Genomic DNA, 26,242 nt, shown 5'->3' with positions numbered 1-26,242 from the left:
CAATCCCAAGCAAATCGCAGGAGCCGGCAGTTTTCCAGTAGCCACATGTAAATCTCCTGCTTATTTGTTCTTTGGTATTAAGAGTGAAGCAATCAGCTAGAAAAACAATACTTTAAAGGTTTTGGTGCATCCGAGGTGTGTCCTCTTATGTTTGCACCACCCCTCCTGTTTTACACTCGAGCCTGGATTTTTTGTCAGGCTGTTGAGCAGGAGCGGATTCTAGTACGGCAGCTCAGAGCTTCCCTTCTGTTCCGGTACCGGTGACTGCTTGTCATGAAGATGGTACAGTGGGAGCCTGTTTCGGAAGAGCCAAGGAAGAGGATGTGGAAATGGAGTAGAGATTGCTAAAAAACTGAACATCCACACCTTGGGGATGGGTTGCACTACTAGTGTGATTCTGTTTAAAGGCATCCGCACCGTTTTTGAAAGAAACTGTGCTTATATGTGCAAACAGCAAGGAGAGAATAATGCCCTTGAATATACAGCATACAATTGGACAAAAGAAGATTCAGAACTATTGATCTCCTCCTGGCTGGTAAATACTATCTTGCTTAATTAACAAGTAGTTTAATGGTGTTAGAATAAACTAGTCTTTACTTCTAAAGCAAATATATTTATTTCAGTGTACTTATATGTATGTAGTCTGTGTGTATAAATGGGTAATTAGTGGCCTTAAGTTTAAATTATGAAGTGAGTGTTTGTGTGAGAATGCCATGTATTCATCAAAGCTAAATACGTACAGAGAAGTAAGATATTTTATTAAAGAATAATTTTCTAATGTAGCGTTATCAGCTTACACATTCTTAGTATAGTCCTAGAAATAATATGTGGTAAAGTGTATATTTAGGGTATTATATATGTGAACCCTCTCCCAGCGATAATGAATTATGTAGCCCCTTTACATCCCAGTCTTCTAGTTGGCCAGGTTTTTCTTACTAATGGCTTATGGTCAGTCTTTGATGTGGGGGGAGAAATTTAAAGGGAGCATGAAAGAAAACTATGATGGGTATGAGACAAATATTTATAGCTTTATTTTTTTAAAAAATCCAGCTACTTAACATGTTTTGGGGCGAAGGGTCTTGAGAGTGAGAGGAAGTGCAGTTTGACATGACACTTCTGTGTTCTGTCCCTTTATCAGGCATGAAGAGGTGTCAAGTCACAGATGGGTGTGCCTCTGTGGCCTTCCCACCAGCACCAGGCTTGTGAGGAGCCGCATATGGGTCTCCTCCTCCCTCAGGATGCCTTGCCATTTTTCCTTCTGTTCTTATCACAGCTTTTGTCAAAATGAGTGGGGACAAATATATCTCAGAGTTTCTGTGTGTGTCTTGCCAGCAGCTGCTTGGTACAGCGAAGCATGCAGAAATGCTGAGACCTTCCCGGCTGGTGAGGCTACCATCTGAGACTGAGAAGGGGGTATTGGCATGCCGTATGCCCTTGTGATCAGATCGGGTGGTCCCAACCTGTGGGAACCCAGAGAGAGGATGCATTTTATGGAGGGTCTTATGTTAGCACTTGCAATATGTGGGAGGAAGAAAGGAGAGCATCACTCAATGCATCAGATGCATTTTGCAAGTCAGTGTTATGTATAGCTGGAATTTAAGTGGTGCTGTATTAACTGTTAAATATTTTAAGCTCTGAGGTATTTTGGAATATGCTTTTGTGAATAACTGGTATCGGAGATTAGAAGGACTAGCTCCTTCTAGCGCTCTCTTCCATTAGTGTATCCATAACCCGACAGCCCGGGACCTGCTTGGGCCAGTAATGGCCATGCCCCTCCCATGCGGCAAGCTTCTGTCCCTCAGGCCAGACTGACTTGTCTTTGGTTAACCTGACTTTAAGAGATTCTGCTTGTTTTTCTTTTCTCTTTTATTGCCTGCGGGGAGAGTAACCTGCCAGGGGCTCTGTCAGAACTCTGGGTCTGGGATTCTAGAACGCTGCTGTCATGCATCATGTCCGCTGCTTTCTGCCCACCACCCTTGCCTGCACCAGCAGGCCGTCTGTGCATGTGGCAGAGGTGCTGCGAGGTGGAAAGATGCGCCCTCTCACTCCACACTTGTCTCTCTGTTGGTGTCCTTGCCCTCTGTGGCCTCTTCTGCATGCAGCAGAGTGGCCCTCTGAAAAGGAGTCAGGCCATGTCACTCCTCTGCTCTGGACCTTCAGCTCAGGGTCAAATGAAGAATCCTTACAGCGGCCTCCAGCCTCATCTCCAGCACTGCCTAGCACTTCCTCCTTCTGTTCACCTGTGTGCCTCTTTCCTGCTCGTTCCTCACCTCGCTCTGGGCACCCAGGCTGCCTTTCTGTTTCCACTTCCCAGGATATCTCCACCAGGGATTGCACCATTCATTGCTTGGCCTTTGCTCAGACCCCCTTCTCAGTGAGTCTCCTAGGACTCTCTGCTTAATCCTAAAATGCCCCAGCACACCTTTCCCCAGACCCTGTATAGTTTCTTCTTTACCTGATGTCCTCTTTGTCCAGAACAACAGCATAAGTGTAGTAATAGTAATTAGTAGTAAGTGTTACTTAAGAGTACACTTACAGTACAACAAGAACAAGATTCATGGCCAGGTGTGTGGTGGCTCATGCCTGTAATCCCAGTGCTTTGGGAGGCCAAGGCAGGAGGATTGCTTAAGGCCATGAGTTCAAGACCAGCCTGGACAACATAGCAAGATCTCATTTCTACCAACAATAACAAAAATATTAGCCAGACGTATGTTGACATATGTTGTCCCAGCTACTCAGGAGGCTGAAGTGGAGGGTCACTTGAGCCTAGAAGTTCAAGTTTACAGTGAGCTGTGAATGCACCACTGCACCCCAACCTGGGAAACAAAGCAAGGTCCTATTGCTTTAAAAAAAAAATCAGATCCATGATGGCTGGGATTTTTGTGTGCTTTATTCAGTGCTCTGCTCCCAACAGCTAGAACAGTGCCTGGCTCTATAGTAAATGCTCAGTCAGTGAGGGAATACTGATGAAATGGTTTTACGGTCCTGAACTTGAACTTGGAGAAACTACTGAGAAGATTAGTTAAAATCACTTATTCTAAAGCCAAAATGTATGTTTTTTTAAAAATTTTTAGTTTCCCCCAAACAGTAACTGGCTCTCTGTTAATGATCTCTCCGAGCCTGTTGACCATTTCAGTCCCTAGATGTGTGCTTCTAACCCTTCTGTCATGGCACCACACCAAGAAGTTGTGTGGTTCATGACTGAATGTTCCCTGGGCTTGCAGTGGTAATGACTGACAATTGGATATTGTCCAGACTACCTCTATTGATGACCCATTTCTTAAGGGAGCCCTGCCCATTGGTACTTCCCTGGGTCACCCCCATGCAAAGATAGGCTGACTTTATCTTCATATATGGGTTTGCGTCAGGGTTCTCAGCTTGTGTAGGATGTCTGTCCTACCTCCAGCTCAGGTGGTGACTCCAGCCTGTGATTCTGCCTTAACTGTCATCAGGTTAGAGCTGTATTTCACCTGCCCTCAGAAAGCATAACCCCGACTTCAGCTACTCAGTGTGCACCAAGCCTTTGTGGAGGGAATGTAACGTTCATGAAGGATGGCCTAAAGGGCTCGAGGCCACGCATTCTTCTGAAGACCCTGAATGTCCCAAATATCTATCCATCTGTCAGAGAACCACATGCCTGGTCTGCCTCATTTGTTTTCAGTGGAGTTTCTGTTCCTGATCTAAGCTTTGTGTTTTTTTTCTTGGCCTATACTGAAACACATGATAAGAAACATACTTAAGAAAGTGGAATCAACTATAAGGATGTTATTGAAGGCATTGCTTACTTGCTATTGGAATGGCAAGAGGCTCTGTAGTATGGTGGCTAAGAGTACTGACTCTGGACTAGGTGCTGTGGCTCACACCTGTAGTCCCAGCCAGCACTTCAGGAGGCTAAGGTGGGTGGATAGCCTGGGCCCGGGAGTTGGAGATCAGCCTGAGCAACATGGTGAAACCCCATCTCTACAAAAAATACAAAGATTAGCTGGGTGTGTTGGTGCATGCCTGTAGCCCCAGCTACTTGGGATGCTGAGGCTGGAGGATCACTTGAGTCCTGGTGGTTGAGGCTACAGTGAGCTGTGATTACACCACTGCACTCAAGTCCTGTTGACAGAAGGAGACCCTGTCTCAAACAAACAAACAAACAAACAAACAAAAACAGAATGCTGATACTGGAGCCAGCCTTTGGGGTTTGAATCCTCTTAAATTCACAACTTAATAGTTGTATGACTTTGGGCAATTTACTTAACCACTCTGTTCCTCAGTTTCCTTATCTGCTGTTTGTAGATAATAATGGTACTTGCCTCACAGGGCTATTAAATGAGTGAGTATGTCTAAAGTTCCTAGGTCAGTGTCTTGTACATAAGTGCTAATTGTTAGCTATTATAATCATTGTCCTTTCTGTTTTTTGGTGTTCCTTTTATGAGGAGCCCTGGAATAAATTTCTTCCCTTCATAATATGAATGGTTTGTGCTTTTCATGAGTAACTGCTTTGTTTTTATTTTATGTACAGTATGGTTCATGTAACTGATCCCAGCCAAGTCATCAGTTAACTGTTAAAGCTGATTTCCAAACATATGACCAAATTCTAGCAGGTCCTAGGCTTTTTCAAAATGACTTTTATATTGGCCTTCAACTTTGCTTATTTTTTGTATTACCTGCCATTTTATCAGCCTTTTTCTCATCTGCTTATTAAAATACTTTAAAATTTTATTACATATATATGTAAATAACTTTAAATCCTTTTGGAATAAGTTACAATATAAATTAAAAGGTAAGGCCGGGCGCAGTGGCACACGCCTGTAGTCCCAGCACTTTGGGAGGCCGAAGTGGGTGGATCACTTGAGGTCAGGAGTTCAAGACCAGCCTGGCCAACATGGTGAAACCTTGTCTCTACTGAAAATACAAAAATTAGCCGGGTGTGGTAGCACGTGCCTGTAATCCCATCTACTCAGGAGGTGAGGCAGGAGTGTGGCTTGAACCTGGGAGGTGGAGGTTGCAATGAGCTGAGATTGTGCCATTGCACTCCAGCCTGGGCGACTGGGTGAGACCCTGACTCAAAAAGGTAAGAAGGGTAAGAGAGAAGCATATAGTGAAGAAAAAGCCTTTTTACCATCACTAAGGACGGCTCTGAAGTAACAAACAGATGTCTTGCGTGCAGGATTTAGCTTTGTAAGGCTGGGGCTGTTCAGGCTCCTACTGGAATTTATATTTAAACAGTGAATCAGCCGCATGGTGGGTGCTACATTAGGAGATGTCCTTATCTGGCAGTTGTGGACAGGCTGAATTTCAAGTATAGACACCTACGTTTTGACTAGTAATTCTACCACAGTTGAGGGACAAGACTGATTTGGGAAGATTTTTTTCCTGAGTATAGATTTTTCCTAAAGCATTTCCCCTTTTCTGATTAATTGACTGTGTTAGTTCAACTCATTTAGGAAACAGTCTCGATTGCTTATTTGTACTGAGTGTACAAAAAATGATGGGGACGCTGACACGTGGGACATGCAGGTACTGTTTGAGGACAGGAAGGGATGGCTCAGCCTAGAATCTCCAGTGGAGGTTGGGAAGGAAGCTTGAGCTGAAACAAAACACATTGTTAATTCCATTTTTCCTTGTCTGGGCAAGTTTGTGATAGGCCTAGCCTTATTGGCTAGGATTGACCTATTTTACTCATAGCTACTAATATCATATTCCACGTCAAGTAGCTGTGGAAGAATTGAAGAGCTGTTGGATTATTCTCAACATGTTCTGTTTTTGCCAATTATAACTGAAGCGGAAGAACTTGCTCAGCTAGAACTTTAGCAGCAGCTAGGACCCTGTCAGCCGCTTAATAAAGAGCAGTAATACAGGCAAAGCTCTTGTCACAAGAGGAGAAAACGAACCTGTCTTCAGTTTCTTTTGTGACATGTTGGGATAATGGACCTCTAATTTTTCCCATTGCTAATTAATATTTCTCTCTCTCCTTTTTTTTTTTTTTTTGCCTTATGGCTTTAAAACCTTGAAGTCTTTCATGTCTCTACCATTACAAGATTTCCTAAATGTCTTCAACATGTCTTCAGTCTTTAGTACTGTATAAACTTTTATCAGACCACTTTAATTTCCCCAAACAGTCCCGAAGGGCTAAACAGTCTTTTCTAATGAGAAAAACCTACCGGCTATGAAACAAATCCTTTAATTGATCGTGTACTTATTTAACAGTCATTTGTTGAATGTGTGCGCTGTGCAGACAGCAGAGTTGAAGATGATATGGCCTCTGGCTCCTGAGAGCCCCCATCCTGCTTGTCTGTGTGTTTGGGGGTGGGGACAGGTGGGATCTCAGGGGCTGGCTGAGAGGTGAGTGAATAATCAGGGACAAGGTATGTGAAAATGGAATAATAATACGTGTCAGCTGGAGGCAGGTGGGGAAAGTAGAGGCCAGATCTTGATTATCTTAGGTGTTCTCATGGCTTTTTCTTGTACATTTATATCGGTTTTATCTGCCTCGAGGTGTCATGAAGGCCCGGAGCCTGCTTGGCAGCCTTCTGATGCCAGAGTACTCCTTGGCTCCAAGTCTGGTCACAGCACCATGGTTTGGGTAGGCTGTGTTTTCCATTTTATTTCTAATATTTTTCCTAATGATGCCCGGTGGATTTTGTTGTCTGTTTTGATCACAACAGTAAACTGGGCTGATGTTTTCAAGGAACAGTCTGCTCTGATTCCTCGATCCATTTCCTGTGTCGTAACTAAGATTGCCCTGCTCTATTGTGGCTGCTTTTTGTGAGTGCAGCCAATGTGTGTGAGCGCGAGAGAGGACCAGACCTTTCCCCAGTGCTTTGCTAAAATATACTGTCTTATTTATCATTGGGGTTCCTTTGCTTTAATATTTATTAAACTATAAACCAGTAATACACACTTATTGTAGAAACTAAGCATGCCAGTGTCCAGGAACACAGAGACAACTGCTGTTTTAAACATTTTGAGACACAACCTTTCCAGATTTCATTCACGTATACCACTATTCTTAAAAAAATATGTAACAAGTTGCAATAGACTGAATTGTGTCCCCTACCTCCCTAATTCATATGTTGAAGCTCTAACTCCTAATGGGACTATGCTTGGCAATAGGGTCTTTAGGATGTAATTAAGGTTACGTGAAGTCATAAAGGTGGGGCTCTAATCTTTTAGTACCGTGACCTTAAAGAGGAAGTGATCCTCCTGGCACCCCCCCCCCAACTCAAGTGAGGACACTGGAAGAAGCCAAGATAGCCTTCACCAGGCCCCTGACCATACTGGCATCCTGATCTCAGACTTCCAGTCTTAGAATGGCGAGAAAATACATTTCTGATTGCTTAGCCACCCAGTCTATAGTATTTTGTTATAGCAGCTTTAGCTGACTTAGATACAAGTAGAGTATAAGAAGAATATTGTTATGTTGTATAGTCTTTCTTGTATCTTGCTTTAAAGACACTCCACATGGGCCGGGCGCAGTGGCTCATGCCTATAATCCCAGCACTTTGGGAAGCCAAGGCAAGCGGATCACCTGAGGTCAGGAGATTGAGACCAGCCTGGCCGACATGGTGAAACCCTGTCTCTACTAAAAATACAAAAATTAGCTGGGTGTGGTGGCAGGTGCCTATAATCCCAGCTACTCAGGAGGCTGAGGCAGGAGAATTGCTTGAACCCCAGGAGGTGGAGGTTGCAGTGAGTCAAGATCACGCCATTGCACTCTAGCCTGGGGGACGAGAACGAGACTTCATCTCAAAAAAAAAAAAAAAAAAAAAAAAAATATATATATATATATATACACACACACACACACACACAGAGCACAATATATCATAAACATCTGTTCATGTCAATGAATGGATATTTATGTCTCATTCTTAATGGTGTCATTTCATTTTATGGATGTAACATATTTTATTTAACCTATACCCTCTGTTCCATTTTCCTTTCCAATTACAAATGTGATAAATATCTATGCATATGTACTTTAAACATTTGTCCGGTTGTTTTCTTAGCAGATTTCCAGATCTGGAGTAGCTAGGTCAAAATATATTTATTTGTTAAAGGATTTTGGTATGTGTAGCCAGACTGCCCTCCAGAAAGATTATTTTGAGATTTTTAAAAATTCAAGATAAGAAAGTTTATGTTCACCTCTTCTGACTTCAAGCAGTTTGTTTTCATCATTGCTATTTATGAAGCTGATGATGGGGCTACCTGCTGAACAGAATACAGTGTCTTAGATTGCTGTACACTTAGGCAAGTAACACAGTCATATCAGGGTTCAAATTAGCACTAATTTTGCCTCTACTTCTGGAAGCACGATCATGAGCATTCTTAAACATCCCAGGAGAGTTCTGAAATGTTCCATTGTGGGGGCTGGAATGTGTTTGTTCTCAGAGGTCTTCACCCTTTGAGAGTTGATATAGCTGTTTCATGGATATTCAGTAGTAAAGAGCAGCAGAAATACTGAGTAGAAACAGATGAATAAAGCTGCTACTGCTTTGCTCAAGTCAATTTCTATTTCTCCCGTGGCCTTAGTGAGAAGCAATGACTTTTTCGTTTTTTATTTTTTAATTTTTAAATTTTATGTTGTTATGTTATATTATGTTATGTTATATTATGTTATTTTTGAGACAGAGTCTCCTTCTGTCACCAGGCTTGAGTGCAGTGGTGAGATCTCAGCTCACTGCAACCTCCCCTTCCTGGGTTCAAGCAGTTCTTGTGCCTCAGCCTCCCAAGTAGCTGGGATTATAGGCACGTGCCACCACAGCCAGCTAATTTTTGTATTTTTAGTAGAGACAGGGTTTCACCATGTTGGCCAGGATGGTCTCGATCTCCTGACCTCGTGATCTACCCGCCTCTGCTTCTCAAAGTGCTGGGATTACAGGCGTGAGCCACTGTACCTGGCCTACATTTTTTTTCTTTTTTTGAGACAGGGTCTGGCCCTGTCACCCAGGTTGGTGTACAGTGGCAGAATCTTGGCTCACTAAAGCCTCCGCCTCCTGGGCTTAAACCGTCCTGCCACCTAAGCCTCCTGAGTAATTGGGACTACAGGCAAGCACCACCACGCCTAGCTAACTTTGTATTTCTTGTAGAGATGGGGTTTCACCTTGTTGTCAGGCTGGTCTCAAACTCCTGAACTCAAGTGACTCGCCCACCTTGGCCTCCTAAAGTGCTGGGATTACAGGTGTGAGCCACCACACTCCACCATGCTTTTTGCTTTTTAAAAGTAACATTTGTTGTCATTTAGAATCCATAAGTACTGTAGAAAATTTAGAGCCTACAAAGAAGAATAAGAGGAAAACAAAAATCACCCATAACTCACAGCCCAGAAACTAAAGCTGCTTGATTTGTGGTATATGTTTTCTGATTTTTTTCTTTGCTTATGCAAATATTAAAAATGGGATAATTGTCCATAAACGTTTCTGATGCATTTTTAACTTACCATATTTTATTATGAGCATTTTCTTATGCCCATAAAGTTCTGCTAAAACATGATTTAACATATGTGTAGTATTCCATTGTAATATATGTACTGGAATTTATTTAAATGCTTCTCTGTTGTTCAGTATTTAGGTTGCTATAAATTGAGATTACAGAAGACATCGTTACCCAAAAATCTGTGTGGATCTATAATTATTTTTGTAGGCTAGATTTATAAAAGTGAACTTGCGAAGGCAAGAATGAATTTTTTAAAGGCCTATTAAGGCATATTGTTTTATTGTGTGATGATTGATCCAAGTGACACTCCTAGCAGCAGTGACTATTAGTGCTTTTTAAATATATGATCATGGCTAGCATCATTTTTTGCCAGTTTGAGAAACAAAAGATACACCTTTCAAACTCTAAGTCCTTCGTTATATTCATCAGGTGTTTCTCTGTTTTGTCATTTGCCTTTTAATTTTGTTTAATTTCTTTATGGTACTTATTTTTCTAACTGAAGTTTGAACGTAAATGGTATACATAACCATCTTTTCCTCTGTGGTTTCTTCCATTACTTTTATGCTTAGAAATTCTTGCCTATCTGAGATCAGATATTCACCAGTATTTTCTTTTGAAATTTGTTTGTTTGTTTATTTAACGTTTGTCTTTTCCCCTCAGGGTTAGCAGACTAAGTCTACGGGCAAATCTGGCCTGCCATCTGTTTTTGTAAATAAAGTTTTATTGCCACATAGCCACACTTGTTTTTTTTATTTTGTCCAGGCCTGCTTTAATGGTGCCAGACTTGAGTCATTAGGACAGAGACTTATTTAAGTCAGCTGATAAAGTCACCTGATAAATATTATCAGCTGACCTGAAATATTTACTAGCTGGCCCTTTGCAAAAAGTTTGCTGTGCCCTGTTTTAGTGGATTTAGAATTTATTTGGATATATAGTTTAGTTGAGATCCTAATTTGATTTCCTCCTCAACCTCAATACCCATTTTTCCCAGTCCCATGTTGAATAATCCATTCCTTACTCAGTGGTTTGTGATACTGCTTTTATTATATTTTACATTCTTTTTTTTTTTTTTTTTTTTGAGATGGAGTCTCGCTCTGTCACCCAGGCTGGATGTACTAAGTTGTGCAACAATTGGAAGAAAACTCTAAAGACTTTTCCTTTTCCTCCTACTCCCCATTTTTTCTTTAGTATTCTCTGTGCACTACAGAAGCAAGGTTCTTATCCAGCTGTCAGTTTAATTGCAATTCAGGAAAAATGAAAACAAGAAATTTGGGGAGAGACATAAATTCTATAATTTAAAGATAGAATAAACAGACCATACTGCATAAGTTCCTGAATTAAGTAGTCTTATGAAACATATTGGTTAAGATTCAGGAGCTAAGGGTTAAGGTTTAAGTGTACAGTTAATTATATTTGTAGGTTTGTTTCCTCAGTAAATAGCCTGTTCGTAAAATAGATCAAGCTTGTCTTTATATGGACTCTCTGGGGGTATTTTGATGAAAGAAAAATTCCAATGTGGCAGCTGCATCCTCAAGTAACCTTGATTTGAATCTACTTTTTTTTTTTTTTTTTTTTTTTTTGTATATCCGGGCTTTGCTAACAAAAGGAGTCCCAGCAAAATATAAGCAAAGGTGCTAGCAGAGTTTCCAAACAAAGGCTGTTCATGTCTGCAGGAAATATATCTGTATGTTTATAGATGAAGAGTACATTCTGGTTTTCCTTTTATACATTATACAAATTCTAAGGATAATTAGTTTCCCTCCTTAACTAGATTTTATAGTGTATATGAAGGTTTGGATATGAATATGTGTGTGTGTGTGTGTGTGTGTGTGTGTGACTGTGTGTGTGTGTGTGTGTGTATAGTTTTCAATTCAGTACTAGAATATTGGATAAAGGTGTATTTTACTATTTTTCAAATGTCAATGAACAATGAATGACCTCATCCTAGGATACGTTTCAATCAGCATTTGTTTCTCTGCCAAGGAAAAACACATATCCTAGGAGACTCAAAGTAGAAATGGCTTGTGAACTGAAGCAGAGGGACCACTTGGAGCCAGTTGCCGATGATAGGTGTTTTCTCTGTTTCTTGAGTAGGTTCTGCCTTTGCAGAGTCTCTAGTGAGAGTGTTTATGGGATTCTCAGATGCAGTCTTATATGCTAAATAGTTTTATGGATGTTTCGTATTCCCTGTATGTTTTCTAGGCTTATGAAACAGGTAACAACATTATCAAAGACTCAGTCTTGTAACTTATTATTTCCCTGTGCTTTCTTTATTGTTGAAGAACAACTGGAAGAGAATCCTGAGGTCTTTTCCTTCTTCTCCCCCAACCTCCCATATTTTCTTCAGTTCTCAAACATCCATTGGTTGCTTGCCAATTACAGGGTGGTATGATATGAAAGAACCATAATCTCTGCTCTCAGAGGGCCTGTAGGGCTCCCAAATGGGATATGGGGCCATGATGGGGGTAAGCACAGGTACCGCAAGCACCTACGAGGAGCTCCTTGTAGAAGGATTTAACCAGGTGAAGGAGAAGGAGAGGGACATTTCTGCAGAGGGAGCAAAGTCCCAAGGAGGGAGAGCTGAGGGCTCCTTGGAGCTGCTAGTAATTCCACAGTGCTGGAGGGGGCTTATCAGGCTGGAGGACAATGGTGGGAGTACGGGGGTGACCAGTGAGGCTGGAGAGGTAAGCAGGGGCCATATCGTGGTGGGTCTTGTTGGAACTTTATTCCTTATTAGAGGGAAGCCATTTAGTGAAGGTTTTAAAGAAACATGTTCTTGTTTTTAATGAATCTCATACTGTCCTTATCCTGCAGGGTGGATAACGGCTTAGAGAAAGGAGAGGTCTCAAGATAGGAATACCAGTGAGGAGGTCATTGGAGAGTCACAGGTGATGGTGGCCTGAAGCAGGTGGTGGAGGACATAGAAGATTTAAGAGAGTGCTAAATGAGAGATTTGGCAGTTAAATAAGAGAAGAAAGAGTCAAGAGTGTTCATATTTGTGCCCTGGGCACCTCCAGGGAGCCACCTGCTGAGCTGCGAGCACTGAAGGAATGGATCAGGAAGAATTGGAAAAGGAGGATTTCAGTTCCAGACATCTTGAGTTTGAGGTTTAGTATATCACAACGTGTAAACCAGTGGGATGCGACTAGTAGGACCATAGCTAGAGTGTGGATCCCAGCATGGACAGATGTCTGGTAATGAAGGATGGATGGGGCCGAGGTCTCCTGGTGACCATGTTCAGAAGGTAAAAGTTATCACGCAGTGTTCCAAGGGCCCTGGAAGGGACAGGAGAAGGAGCTAGGAAAGGACCTGGAGCTGAATGCTCAGGGAAAGGAGAGCCTGCTGTGCATCTGGAAACAGAATCTTAGCTAAAGAAATAAATGCCTACAGCTTGAAGAACTCTGTCTGAGCGTGTTTGTTTAAGCCTCTTGCCTCTAGTTCACCAAGACCGTCGTCTTTACTATCCACAGGAACATTTAACAAAATATGTTATGTGCACACCATCCTTTTAGGCACAACAGAATTTCAAGGTATCCCCTCAGCCTCGAAGGGGCTTATGTAGTAGATTGGGGAAAGAATTGATCATTGAATAAAGCCATTTTCTTCTTCTTCCCCCTCCCCTCCCTCCATCAGAAAAGCAGACTTTTATTGTTAACTAGTTAGGCAGTGTTCCAGCTCTTTCTGTCTATTTACTCGTTCCATCCTTATGACAACCCCCCTGATGTAGAAACTGTGGTCACCTTTATTTTATAGATGTGGAAGCCAAGGAACAAAGAAAAGGGTAAATGCTGTTTGAAGTCACACAGCAAGTGAGTAGGACGGGCCAGGATTCAAACCTGTCACTTAGTTCCAGAGCCCTGTGTGCTGTTTCTCTTCCTACCACAGAGTCCTGCATGTCAGCTGAGCTTAGCAGACAGGTGAAGTCAGGACAGGGTGTGGAAAAGTTCTCAGAAATGAGCGAACCCCACGACAGTGGGAGAGTGAGAAAAGGATGAGACAAAGTTGAATGGGGAGCCTGGACTAGCTTGGAAGCAAAGGTAACATTAATAGAAAAAACTTGCTGAATTCCATGAGCAACCAAAGGCTGTGTGAACCCACTGACCAGGGACCGTGGAGAAGGATAGAAGAGAAGGTGACACCTGAGCTGGGTTTGAAGGATGAACACAGATGCCTAGGAGGTTAGAGTGTGGATGTGGGTGGGGAGGACGTTGCCCCAAAGGGAGTAGTGTGTTCTGTGATGCTCCAGGACGCCTGAGAAGCTCAGCCTTTGGAATGCTCTGGCCAATTTGTGCAGAGCTGCACATGTGGGTGATAAATTTGTGTTCAAGCCTGGAGGCCTGCAGGCCCCTGAGGGGTGGTATTAGATCCTCCTCTCTCATCAGAGTGGGATCAGAATCAGAAAGGGAAAGACGGGGAGCAGGAGTGAAAGCTCTGAGCCCCCACACAAACCCTGCGACCAAGGGGAGGAAGGAAAAGGGTCAAACTGGAAGAATTTTCATGGATTTACTTTTTACTAGAATTTACTTAACTGATGCACACTGGAAGTGAATGAGGGAGCAGGGGTAACAGCGCTCCATCTTCTGACTCCCAGGTAGTGGTGCCCTTGAGCAGATGCAAGTGCAGAGGAAGGACGGATGTAAGCGTAGGTGGGGAGTGGAGCGGAGAGGTCAGGAGCTCACTCTTGGTCTCGCTAAGTTCGAGTGCTTGAGGAACTTTCAGGTCAAGGACAGATCCAGCTTTTGTAGAGCCCCAACGTTCTTGCCAGTTGGAAGTTCCTCTTTAAGAAAACGAACAGAAAATTGCAAATACCAAGTGAAGTATGGGACCATAGAGGGGAGCCCCTGCAAGGGAGCTTGCGGACGCTTGAGCTTCGATAACTTCCCAACCTGCTCCTGCCTCATGGCAGATATCTCAGGCTGTCCTGTCCTCTCTCATATCTCCATGCTGTGTTTTCCTTGGTGTCAGAAAGGCCCCAAGTCCTCCTCTCTCAGCCATAGGCTGGTCATCATCTTGTTTTGACTGTGAGAGCTAATTAAGTTAATCCAAGGGTTACCTTAGTGTGATGTCTGGAAAGACCCATACACTTACAGCGTGCCTTCTGATTTTCCCACAGAAAAAGTTACCCCGCTACCTCTTCTAACACACAAGAGAAGCTGAAAGAAAAAGCCACAAAGGGCTTGTGTGGGATGAGGGCTCCAGTCTGTGAGCACTACCCATGGCAGAAAGAGGGTGAAAAGATACTCTCTCCATTTAGATTGTCAACAGGACTTGGTGGCTGTGTATATAACGGACATAGCGCTTCCAGCTTTTCCTGTTATGAGGGAGTTCTGGGGAACTAGTTTACCTAAAGTCCCTCACTGAGAACAAAAATTTTAAACCAAATTTAAGTGGTTTCTGAATAGAGATTACAAGTGGTTTCATACCAGCAAGTAAACGTGAGGCAGTATGTTTAAATAATTATCCCACTACTACTTACGAAGTGAGTTCTGTAGATAGGAGTGGAGAAGGGAACCTTAGAATCATTGTTTAGTCTGCATCTTTCACAGCTCAGGCTGAAGGCCTGTCCTTGCTGAGAGGTATGTGCCGATGCCACCAGGCGTAAGGGTATATTTGGGGAAATGCACAGAAGCCCCTTCTTGTCCTTTCTTGTTCTCTTTTCTCCTGTTGCGCCTTGGCCTCTGGAACCCTCCACTGCAGAGCCTCACCCTCCCACCCTAGGTGCTCCTGAGCTCCACCCCCACTCGTCTTTTTTCACTGTCAGAACTTAACAGTTTCTGCGTGTGAATGACCTCAGCTAGATGTTAGGTTCCTATCTGATTTTTAAAAATCACACTATGGTATAAATAGCTAATAGACTTATATCTGCTAAAGGGTATTTGCATTTTGGAGGGGAGTTTGTTAACTGAGGGTGGCACTGGAGGTGAGTATGGAAGGTTTTGGGGCATTTTGTCATTCATTTCCAAGTTGCAGAACAAATGGAGTCTGTATGCCAGCCCATCTCTGTGCGTGAGTTTCAGTTTTTATTGCGAGTGAGGAGGAGAATGCTTTTACCTCATTTTTCTTCTTTCTTTTTTCAAGTATGTGACAGTTTTCTGGAGCAAATTTCAAATGTTTAAGTGCGGAGGGCATGGGATTTTTAATGGTGGCCTACCCTGCTGTATCTTGCCACCTGCAAGCCACCTTCTACTAAGCCGCTCTGCCAAGCCCTCAGGAGGAGAAGTTTGGGAATCTAGCGTCTTGCTTTGAAAGGAGTTGAACACATCAGCACATTGCACTGCTGGTCCTACCATCCTGGGGCCTTGTAAGGAGAGGACAGGAAGATACTGCTTTCTCAGTCAGATGCATGACCTGCTGGGGTTCTGGATTCTGTCCAGAACTGAGTGCTGCATCTTCAGAAGGACACATCAGGGCAGGAGAAGACTCAGAGAAGGGCTGTGAAAAGGATGGTGGCATATCTATAATGAGAGTTGGTGGTAGGAGCCCCTTCTGCATGTATTTTCTCACAGATCCCAGAGTCAGATCAGGTCATCTTGCTTTTACCAAGCTGATTTAGGAGGTCAGGTAGGTTGGGTATTAAAGCAGGCAGAGCCCTAAACATTTTAGCTACTCCCCAGAAGTGTACATCATTGTCTTATTGTTGCTTTTTTTTTTTTTTTTTTTTTTGTAACCAGTTCTTTGCCACATAACAAGCCAGGGGAGTGGTCATGATGCCTGGGAACTTTGGTGCAAGAGATTTGATACTGAATTTCCGTTTTCACTTTTCACCCTTAGCATTCAGCCACGTTTTGGACTGGACTGTTGTGTTACAGAAGGATACAGGCTTCTGTCCAAATCATACTCTTTGTGACCAGTTTTGTAAAACAAGTGGAAACTCTGATAGTTTGTGCAGATGCATGTTTATCTGAAAAACGCTGGACACCATCCAAAGGCAAAGTCTGCAGGAATGGTCTTAATTTTGAAAACAACCTCTCTTTCCATCAGGAATGTAAACCCTTTTTCATTTGTATAATTTCGAATCACCCTCTCTCTGTTAGAAAAGAAGCATTAAAAGAAAGAAACATTGAGGATAAGTTTTAGTACTGTTTATGTTGTCTGTCCTGCAACCCCAGACACGTAGGACTTGGCTCAAATCAGGCAATCAGAGAATTCAGGAGAAGGCCAGATGATCTGGAAACAAGCAAGGGAAAGCATCGTTCAAGAATTCCTTCTATTAGGAAATGAAATTTTAAAAGCCAATTTAAAACTATTTTTGGTTTTCTTGTTTAAAAAGGTTGTTTTGGTATCCTCACATTAGTCACCTTCCAGAGTGTGGGGTGTGTGTGTGTGTGTGCACGCATGTGTGCACGTGTGCACATCTGTTCATAAGTTGCTCCTATGACCTGTGTTCCAGGTCACACACTCACCCTCTGAACATGTGAACAAGAAGATTAATTATTTGGAAAGACTATTCAAGGAACTCAGGGAATCGCCCCACCGGGCTTTTATTCCCCACTTCTGCAGTGTCTTAGCCTCCATTGCCAGTGACTCTCTGAAGTTAGGGTTAGGTCTTTTTATCACAAGAGTTAAAGGGGGAGTTGATATGAATAATTGACTTCCTGTCACCCTGTTATCTGTGGTTAGGTGATTCACGAAGCAAAAGTGTGAGCCAAGCTTGCTTCGCTTTCTCCAACCCCAAGGACACTATGGTTGGCTTCCTCTGCCACCCACTTACTGTGAGTTTGGGATTGCAAACTAATTTTGACAGTAGCCCAAAGTGAAACACTGTTAGGAAGATGAGCCTGGTTGCTCAGACCCACAGGGAAATCTGGAAGGCCTTGGATTGTCTGTGCCTTCACCTCTCTCCATGACTGTTTGATAATCATTGGAGGGTGAGCTGAGGGGTCCCAACGAGTCTGTGCCTACTTTAGCAGTTGGACGATTAGGGGCCGTGCGGCCTAATCTCAGCCCCATTTGACAGTGTTGCTCCTCTGTGCCTGGGTGGGTGATGGATTGGAAGAGGCCATGTAGGTAGGGTAGGGGGCTGACCTGGACCGTGTTTCCTGTACCACAAGTCTTCCTCATTCATGGATTTCACCAAGTCTCTTGGTTCGGAAATTCTTAAAAGAGTTTTGGCAGCTTGGTATGGGACTCTGCCTGGATGATTCAGATGGAAACCAAGGCCGGGAGTGCTGTAAGTGCACCCGAGGTTAAAAAGGATTGTCGAGTGCTCCACACATAATTCGTGCCAGGTGTTTCCCATTTGTCTCTATGCCTAAATCTTAGTGGATATCCAGAGGGTGAGAATAGTTTGCATCTTGAGGGGAGGGTGGGTCCTACCTTCAGGGGCTTCCACTTCATTTAGTGAATTGAGACATGTGCGCTGTCGGTGTTGGGTGTCTGGGTGCCCGGAGCTTGCTGCCCCCTGTCTGGCTTCACTGATGATGCATGCCTGCCAGCTGCCATCACCCTTGCCCCAAGGCTCCACCGTCTATCCTGGCCCCACCTCAGCTGTTCTCATCCGTGACTCATTCACAGAGGTCCACCAAGTACAGAGGAAAAGCTGAGGAGAATGGTAGGTGTCACATGCGTGACACCCTCACCATCACCGTGGAGATGTTTCTGTGGTTTGCAGCAAATCTTGGAAGAGCAGAATGGCCTCAGCCCTAGTCTGAGAAAATCCTCAGGGCTTTTACAGAGATGATCCTGGGGACTTAGCAGAATTTGCTGTGTTGGTCAAGGGTGGGGCTGGGCCAGTGCCACACTTTGGCAGAACAGACCCCTCCTTAGCTACGGGGCTGGAAAGCAGCATGTTTCTCAGTTATTCTCCCATAATCCCCACATGGAAGTGTTTTCTATTGTATAACAAAGACGCACAAAGTCAGGGGGCGGCTGGAGTATTCCTGACCAGCCAGGGCTGCAATTGCAAGCCAGCAATGCACAGAGACAGGAAAACAATTCCCACGAAGAACCATGAAGGCTGCCCATGGCAATCCCTGGAAATAGTCTGATGTGGATGGAGTGAGGGAGGGAAGTGTTGAGAGACCAACGAAGGATGTCAACACAGTGGGTGTTTTGAAGACAAACCTCGTTTCACATCGCTGCTGGTCTGGTCTTCTTTCACATGTGGCAAATAGGAATCTAGTGGTCAGCCAGGAGACTTGCCGTCATGCCCTTGACAGAGGTCTTCTTTACAGATGTTTAGGCAAAGCAACTCTGCGGTGCGGGGCTCAGCAGGACTGAGCTGGTCAAAGAAAAGGCTTTAGTTAGAACTTTGAGCTGAATTGGTAAGTTCTTTTTTACTCCAAGTTTTCGTGTTGTTTGCGTCTGGGCGTGGGGTGGGCGAACCCTGCCTGAATAACCAGAGGAAAGTGAGGTGATCCACAGAGGGCTGCAGCTCGGCGATTTTACAGTGTTCACTTTAGTTCCTGAGCGGTGTGTGTCTGCAGGCAGCGGGAGCGGGTGCCCTGTGAAGCAGCGTATTCTAGGGTAGGTGCCCTGTGAGCGTCTGCTGCACACATTGACCAAACATTTGAGAAGCCCTCTTTTCCTTCTTTTCCACTGTCCTCTTGTAGAAACCTGGATAGTCAGCACATCTCCCAATACTCCTATCCCATTCAGGTTGTGGGAGGGGAGTACGTGTCTTTTCTTGTCTTCTTTCTGTTACACCAGCTGAGGAATGGGAACCGATTGGAGTTTCTTTGGATTTCAGAAGACCCGCATTTTTGGGGTAAAACTATGCTGTTTGCTTTACCATTGGCAGAGCAACCTAATTCCAAGCTGTTATAATAAAAAATATAAACAAACCAAGGAAGGGAAAGGATTAGATCAGGGGTGTCTAATCTTTTGGCTTACCTGGGCCTCACTGGAAGAAGAAGAACTGTCTTGGGCCACACATAAAACACACTAACACTAATGATAGCTGATGAGCTTTTAAAAAAATGGCAAAACTCGTAATGTTTTAAGAAAGTGAAAGTTTACAAATTTGTTGGGCTGCATTCAAAGCCATCCTGGGCCACATATGGCCCCAGGCCGTGGGCTGGACAAGCTTGGATTAGATTATCCCCTCCAGGTCAGAAATTCTTTGATTTTGAAATCGATTATTAGAATATATGGGTAATTGTAAGGCCTTGTAAGGCACAGTCCAGTTGGAATGTGAAATATGTATTTGTGAAGAGTTAAATAGTTATGTAATACTAGTATTGATCTTAGCTCTAGATGGCTTACAAGGTATAACATAAGTCAGCTAGTGATTAATTGCTGTTAGTACTACTTGGGGTCTGGAAAAAGATGTGTGACCACTGCCTTAGTTGTGTTCTGCTTTGTGCCGTGGACACAGTGTGAGTGAGAAGGATGGGTTGTGGTAATTACCAGCAGCACTTGTATTACTGAGGGCTCCGTCGTTGGCCAGCATACTCTTTTTAGGTGATGTCGTTTGCTTTCATTGTTTTAGCCACCACCTGCCTGTATGTGGTCATCTCTGCTTGCATCTGAAGGCCTGTACCTCATCCCAGTGTGTATATGTCCATATGCCTTCTGCTATTTAAAGCCCTTTGGTGGCTTTCCATTTAGCTCAGGTTGAAATACACAATCCTCAATACGCCTATCACGACCAACAAGGCCCAGTATGATCTGCACCGTCCTTACCCCACCAGGCTCATCGTGTGCTGTTCTCCCCTGGACCACTGCACTGAAACCTCATGGGCCACTGTCCAGCTCCTCAAAGAGGGCAAACTATTCTGCACTTCAGGGCCTTTGCATATGCTATTTCCCCACCCCTCAATTTGCACTAACTCAGCCACTGTTCAGAATTCCCTCCTCCTCCTAGCCATGTTTAAAAGTATCTTCCTCAAAGGAGGCTTATTTAACCTGAGACTAGGTAAACATCTTGTACTTTTCTTTCATTGCACTTAACACAGTTGTAAATAAACTAGTAATTGTGTTGCTAGTTGTTTACTGGTTGATTTCATTGTGGTCTCTTGGTATGTTTGTAGAAAGCCTGGTCAGCACATCTCCCATTACGCTTTCCCTACAGCCTGCTTGCTGGTGTATGTGATGACCCACTGTAATGTTATTACTTCACACAGCACCCCAGCATTAGCTTTTCTTTAGTGAAATAAATTAATAGCAACAATCTGCAAACAAAGTTCCTCAGGAACAGTGTTTTGTTTGTCATGGTGTGACTTGGAGTCCGTAGTGACTGATGGACCTACGCATGTGTCTGTCTAGCAGATACACGTCTAACAGCACAATTCACATCCTAGTGATTTTTTTCCCATGTGTACATTTCTTTAGAGCACCTGAGTTGTTTATGCAATTTCCTGTTTGTCAGAGGGTAATAACCATACCTCGCTAACTTAGAATTTTTCACTTGTTTACAATTTAAAGTGAACAGAAAAGTCAAACTTAAGTGTTTAATATTTTTGAGCTTCTAGAATATTTTAATATGTAATAATTATATATTTGACACAAAGAATTGGTTACCATATGTATGTTCCTAATTTTTTTGTAAAAGTCATACAAAAGAATGTATGGAAAGAAAGGGGAAGAGGAACTACCACTTGATATACAGACAAAAACATTTTACTAGGAGCACAGTTAAGAGGAAGGAACAATGAATTAATTGATCTTGATCAGGGATATAATTATATATTAGATATATAATTACATAATATATACACTCATATCTCATTATGTATGAGTAACACAATTATATGTGAATATAGGATGAATACACTGAACTCTCTGGACACTCATTCCTTTGTCACAGAAGAAAATTCACATTTGAAAAGTAATTTTCCTGGTAGGATTGGCGCTGCATTTCTCAGCCTTAGCACTGTTGACATTTCAGGCTGGATAATTCTTTGTTGAGGGGGCCGGTTTCTGTATTATACCATGTTTGGCAGCATCCTTGGCCCTACCCAGTATATGGCAGTACAGCCCTCCCTTTTGCAAGTCATGACAGCCAAAAATGCTTCCAGATAGTGCCAAATTCCCTGCAGGAGGGTAAAATCACCCCCAGTGGGGAACCACTAGATTAGAATACCTGATGCTTCAGGTTTCAAAGGAGAAGTCCTCAAAACAAGCCCAAGTGGGCAGAACAGCTTCCATCCTAGGAGATGGTGGGCACCCCAGCTTCTGTTGAGACTCACGCCAACAGCCCTTCACCTGTAGTAGACTTTTCTAAAGTGGATAAAGTGTAGTCCATTGATTAATTTTTTTATTTTAAAGCATTTTTATTTTAATATATTTCTTGTTCTTTAAGGATCATCCCAAACCCAGCTTTGCAAGGAGCTCTTCCTTCAATCACCCATTTACTCCTGTGGATTGCTCACAATCTCACGTTGCAACTTGATGATATTAAGGTATATTGTTGAAAGTAATGGCATAATATTTTTTTCTCTTTGAAGTACAACTTATTTACTTCCTTGAATTTTCAACATAAGCAAATTTCACGTATTAGACAGATGATTCTAACTACAGTGAGAGAAAATATTTAATAAACTTTAAAAACCAAACTTTTTATTTATTTGTTGTTTATTTATTTATTTATTTGAGACAGAGTCTCACTCTGTTGCCCATCCTGGAGTGCAGTGGCACAATCTCAGCTCACTGCAAGCTCTGCCTCCTGGGTTCACGCCATTCTCCTGCCTCAGCCTCCTAAGTACCAGGGACGACAGGTACCCGCCACCACTCCCAGCTAATTTTTTGCATTTTCAGTAGAGATGGGGTTTCTCCAAGTTAGGATGGTCTCCATCTCCTGACCTCATGATCCGCCTGCCTCAGCCTCCCAAAGTGCTGGGATTACAGGAGTGAGCCACTGTGCCTGGCCAAAATAAACTTTTAATTATTTTTTTCCCTCTAAATGATCAAAAGGGACTATTAGATTTCTATATGGAGTGAATAATATACTTAGCTCAAAGAAAACTTTTCCTCTTAGCATTTTTAGAGACAAAAACACTTCCTATAATCTTTCCCCAGCATTCACTTGGACGCAGCACTAACAGCTTGTGTCAGTATCTTGCACTTAGCTGTCCCTTCCAGCCATTTGGTTGTTATGTTGCCTGTCTGTTCACACACTTGTGGTGGACATGGAAATCTGGTGTAGTCATAAACTAGGCTGTGCCTTGTAGAATGTTGTTTGCGGTGATCTTAGAGATTTTCTAGCCCACTGCCGTATTTCACAGATACTCAGGGAATACTAACATCTGACTTTTAATCCTTTTGGTGAGTTGGGAAATCCTTTTTTTGTTTTTGGTCTGTCCTGAATAGCGGGAATTGAACTACTGGAAAGTACTCCTAGTGAAGACATGTTGTTTTCCATAGTTACTGCCTTCCTTCACTGATCACAAGCCCATCAGTCTTCCTTCCTTTATCGTGGGTTGTTATTTCTGATTGCTTCTCTCCAAGACAGCCACCTAAAATAATAGACACTCTCAGTAAATTATACAGCTCTTTCTAGGAACAATTTTAAAAATTTCCTGCCTCTCAAAGGCTGCTGTGAAGTAGATTTGAAGGCAAATGTTACTCTGCTTAAATTGTTTCTCATGTCACATAATGAGATAACAATATATGGGTAGAGAATCTGAGAATTAGAAATTTGGAGTCTCATACGGGGTCCGTAATGATCAAGTTACCATATTATGCCCCTGTCATTTACCCAAGAATTATGCTGATAATTGAAGTATTAACTACCAGATACCCATGTTTACTTTAGAGTAATTATTTCTGTTACTGCGTATGCTATGGAAAAGAGGCTGTGTTTTACACTTCTCATTGAGGAAGCAGAGTCCAAACTCCTGACTACAGATTGCAGCTGTCTTCATTCTGATTCCACCTACCTTTCTGGCTTTTTCTCCTGCTTTCCCATGCTGGGGGTGCTGCTTCACCTAAAGTCTTGCTGTTTGTCCCAAACACACCATGCTCTTTCAGACTCCCACACCTTTCTGGATATGTACTTCCTTTTTGCTTGAACACCTTTTACTCTCTTCACTGCTTCAGAACATCTTGCTTATCCTTTAAGACTTTGCTTTTTCAAGTTTGCTCCCTGGGCCAGCAGCATCAGGAGAGCTGTGGCTTCTCAGTTGCTGTATTAGTCCATTCTCATGCTGTTAATAAAGACATACCTGAGACTGTAATTTATCAAGGAAAGAGGTTTAATGGACTCACGGTTCCACATGGCTGGGGAAGCCTCACGATCATGGTGGAAGGCGAAGGAAGAGCAAAGGCACGTCTTATGTGGTGGCAAGTAAGAGGGGTATGCTGGGGGAACTCCCCTTTATTAAACCATCAGATCTCATGAGACTAATTCATGAGAACAGCAGGGGAAAAACCTGGCCCCTTGATTCTCTTACCTCCCACCGGATCTCTCCCATGACACATGAGGATTATTACAATTCAAGGTGAGATTTGGGTTCGGACGCAGAGCCAAACCATATCAGCTGCATTCTAGACCTACTGAGTAGACCTACCCAACTGAAGGAAAGCTGGAAGGGGAGGCTCATGGTAGCTCCGAGGAGGGGCTGGGGGAGATCGGAGTGCCCTTAAGGAGCTGACACTCCCACATAGACCGCCTGAGCTGGATCTTCTGAGAGAATCAGAAGAGCGCCCAGTAGACTGTTTTAGCAAGCTCTCTAAATGATCCTGACATGATCGAACCACCACCTTTTAGACACCGTTCAAATAGCACTTCATCTCCTGAAGCTTATCCTGATAACTCCTCGACAGGTAGTCAGCCATCCTTTTTTTACATTCCTTTTGATATTTGAAAATCGTATTTAAAAATCTGGTCACTTGTATCTTTGAAAATGAGTGTTGATTTTGTCTCTCTGGTCAAGGAATGTAAAAAGACATACTTTTTTTTTTTCACTGTGTTAGTTAGGCAGGGTAGGCTAACTGCTGTAGCCTTGCACTGTATGGGTTTATTTCTCGTGTGTGACATGATCCCACTGGGTTTACATGCCGTGGCCTTGCATGCGATGATTAAGCAGCCTGGCTGCTTCTATCTGTGGCTCCTGTGTAGCCAGGGCCTCAGGCTCCTCCCGAGTCCCTGCCTCCAGTGGCCCCACAGGTGGAGAGAAAGCAAGGATGATCAAGCAGCATGTTTCGTGACTGTGCCTGGACTCTGCGACCTTATTATTATTATTTTTTACTTTTTTTCTTAGGCCAGAACCTAGTGACATTGTTTCAGCCTAACTGCCAAGGAGATTGGAAAGTCGACTGCCTAGGAAGAAGAGACAGGATTGGGGATTGTCTAGTCCAACACTCTTCACTAAAAATATAATATTTTAATATATGTATATATGTAATTTATATTTTTATATATAATTTTATATTTTCTGCTAGCTATATTAAAAACCGCAAAAGAAACAGATAAAATCAATTTTACTAACATATTTTAACCCAGTATATTCAAATATTGTTCAATAAGTAATCAATAAAAAAACTCAAGATATTTTACATTTTTTTTGTCACACCGTCTTTGAAACCCAGTGTGTATAGCACATCCAGGTTCAACTAGGTAAATGTCAAGTAGCCCCGTGTGGCTAGTGGCTACCATATTGACCAGCACAGGTCTAGCTACTCCTGTCACACTTGTTATTGAAACTACTTGTTTGCATCCCTTTTTGTCCACTTTCAGACATCGTACTCCTGGACTAGATTGTGTGTTCCTTATTTCCCATCCTTGTGCAGCGCTCTGTGGTTAAGAAACGCTTGCTGAGTGATTAAGCAGGGAAGGAATTTAATGCATGAATCCATCCATTAATGAATGAATTAATGAGTAAATATGGGAGAGCATTCCTTTTGGTTCATTTGACTACTTTCGTGAGAGTCCTAAGGTGTCCTCTTTTGTGATAAGTGCTGAGTCGCACAGAATGTGACAAAATTAGTATCATAGTAGAAGGATAAAGTGAGCCCATTAACTGTGGTGCTCATATGTATGGCTGAATTGCAGAGAGTTTGAGGTGAAAAGAACTTGGCCATGGGATTGTCTGTCCTCATTTTTGTGGATGTGTGTCCCTGAGATAAGTGGAAACATGGAGGTGGCACACCAGCCTTGGGGAGCAAATCCAGTGGTCTCCTTAACTCTCCTGCAATTAATCTAGAAGTCTCATGTTTTTCCCCGAATTAATGAATCGCTATAAGCTATAGTCATATATGCTGCAGTTATTTCAAAATGAGTTGTTGGGGAATGTGTTATTTAACATAGTCTCGATTTTAAAATGCTGCCAAACAAAACTTGCTTAAATTTTTTATTTTACTGTCTTTTCTTCAAGTCTTACACCAGGGAATAGACAAGCTCATGAAAGTTATATCAATACAGTGTCTGAGTAACAGATTCTGTTTAAAAGGAAACTAATAGTACATGAAGCCTGAACACTGGATGGGGCATTATTTTCATTGCAGTGAATTGTGAAGAATGCATACGGAAGACGTGACTTCTGCATTTTTTTTCTCTTATGGTGGAGACAAAGGAAAGCCTAGAAATGCCTTTACTCTTCTCTAAACAGATTGGTTCATTGCTTTTAGTTACCATCCTATGATGGTCACACATTTGAACTTGAGTCAGAGCTTGTAACTGAGCCTGTGAGCAAGTAAGGCGTTTGTGACTGAATTGTAGGCAGCAAAACACTAGGGTTGGTTTTGTTCTAGGAAAGTATACTGCTAAGCAAGTGTTTCGATATGTGATCACACAATTACAAATATTTGAAAGATGTGTGAATATTGTACTGCTCTGTAGGCCCTTTTTTGTTGGTTTGAAATGGAAAGGCATTTTACTTGAGGGTAGAAGGTGGAGGAGGGGAAGAGGAGGAGTGGTGATTCTAAGACTTTGTATAGC

The 26,242-nt window shown here is 42.7% G+C and overlaps 1 protein-coding gene across 38 annotated transcripts in view; it reads left to right on the top strand.

The window, feature by feature from the left end:
- DOCK9 (dedicator of cytokinesis 9) overlaps positions 1 to 26,242 on the top strand; it is a 296,947-nt gene that overhangs the window by 71,867 nt on the left and 198,838 nt on the right. For 31 of the 38 annotated variants that reach the window (XM_065533433.1, XM_045377307.2, XM_074021325.1 and 28 more), the window contains exon 1: positions 202 to 535. The exons of the other annotated variants lie outside the window; for them this stretch is intronic. In XM_065533433.1, the coding sequence (XP_065389505.1) occupies positions 374 to 535 (162 nt within the window). In that variant the 5' untranslated portion in view covers positions 202 to 373. Of the gene's footprint in view, positions 1 to 201; positions 536 to 26,242 lie in introns of those variants that run through there. 38 annotated transcript variants of the gene reach the window in all.

This window comes from Macaca fascicularis, chromosome 17 (genome assembly GCF_037993035.2).
Source record: "Macaca fascicularis isolate 582-1 chromosome 17, T2T-MFA8v1.1".
NCBI lineage: Eukaryota > Metazoa > Chordata > Mammalia > Primates > Cercopithecidae > Macaca > Macaca fascicularis.
This window is presented reverse-complemented; position numbering and strand designations above follow the sequence as displayed.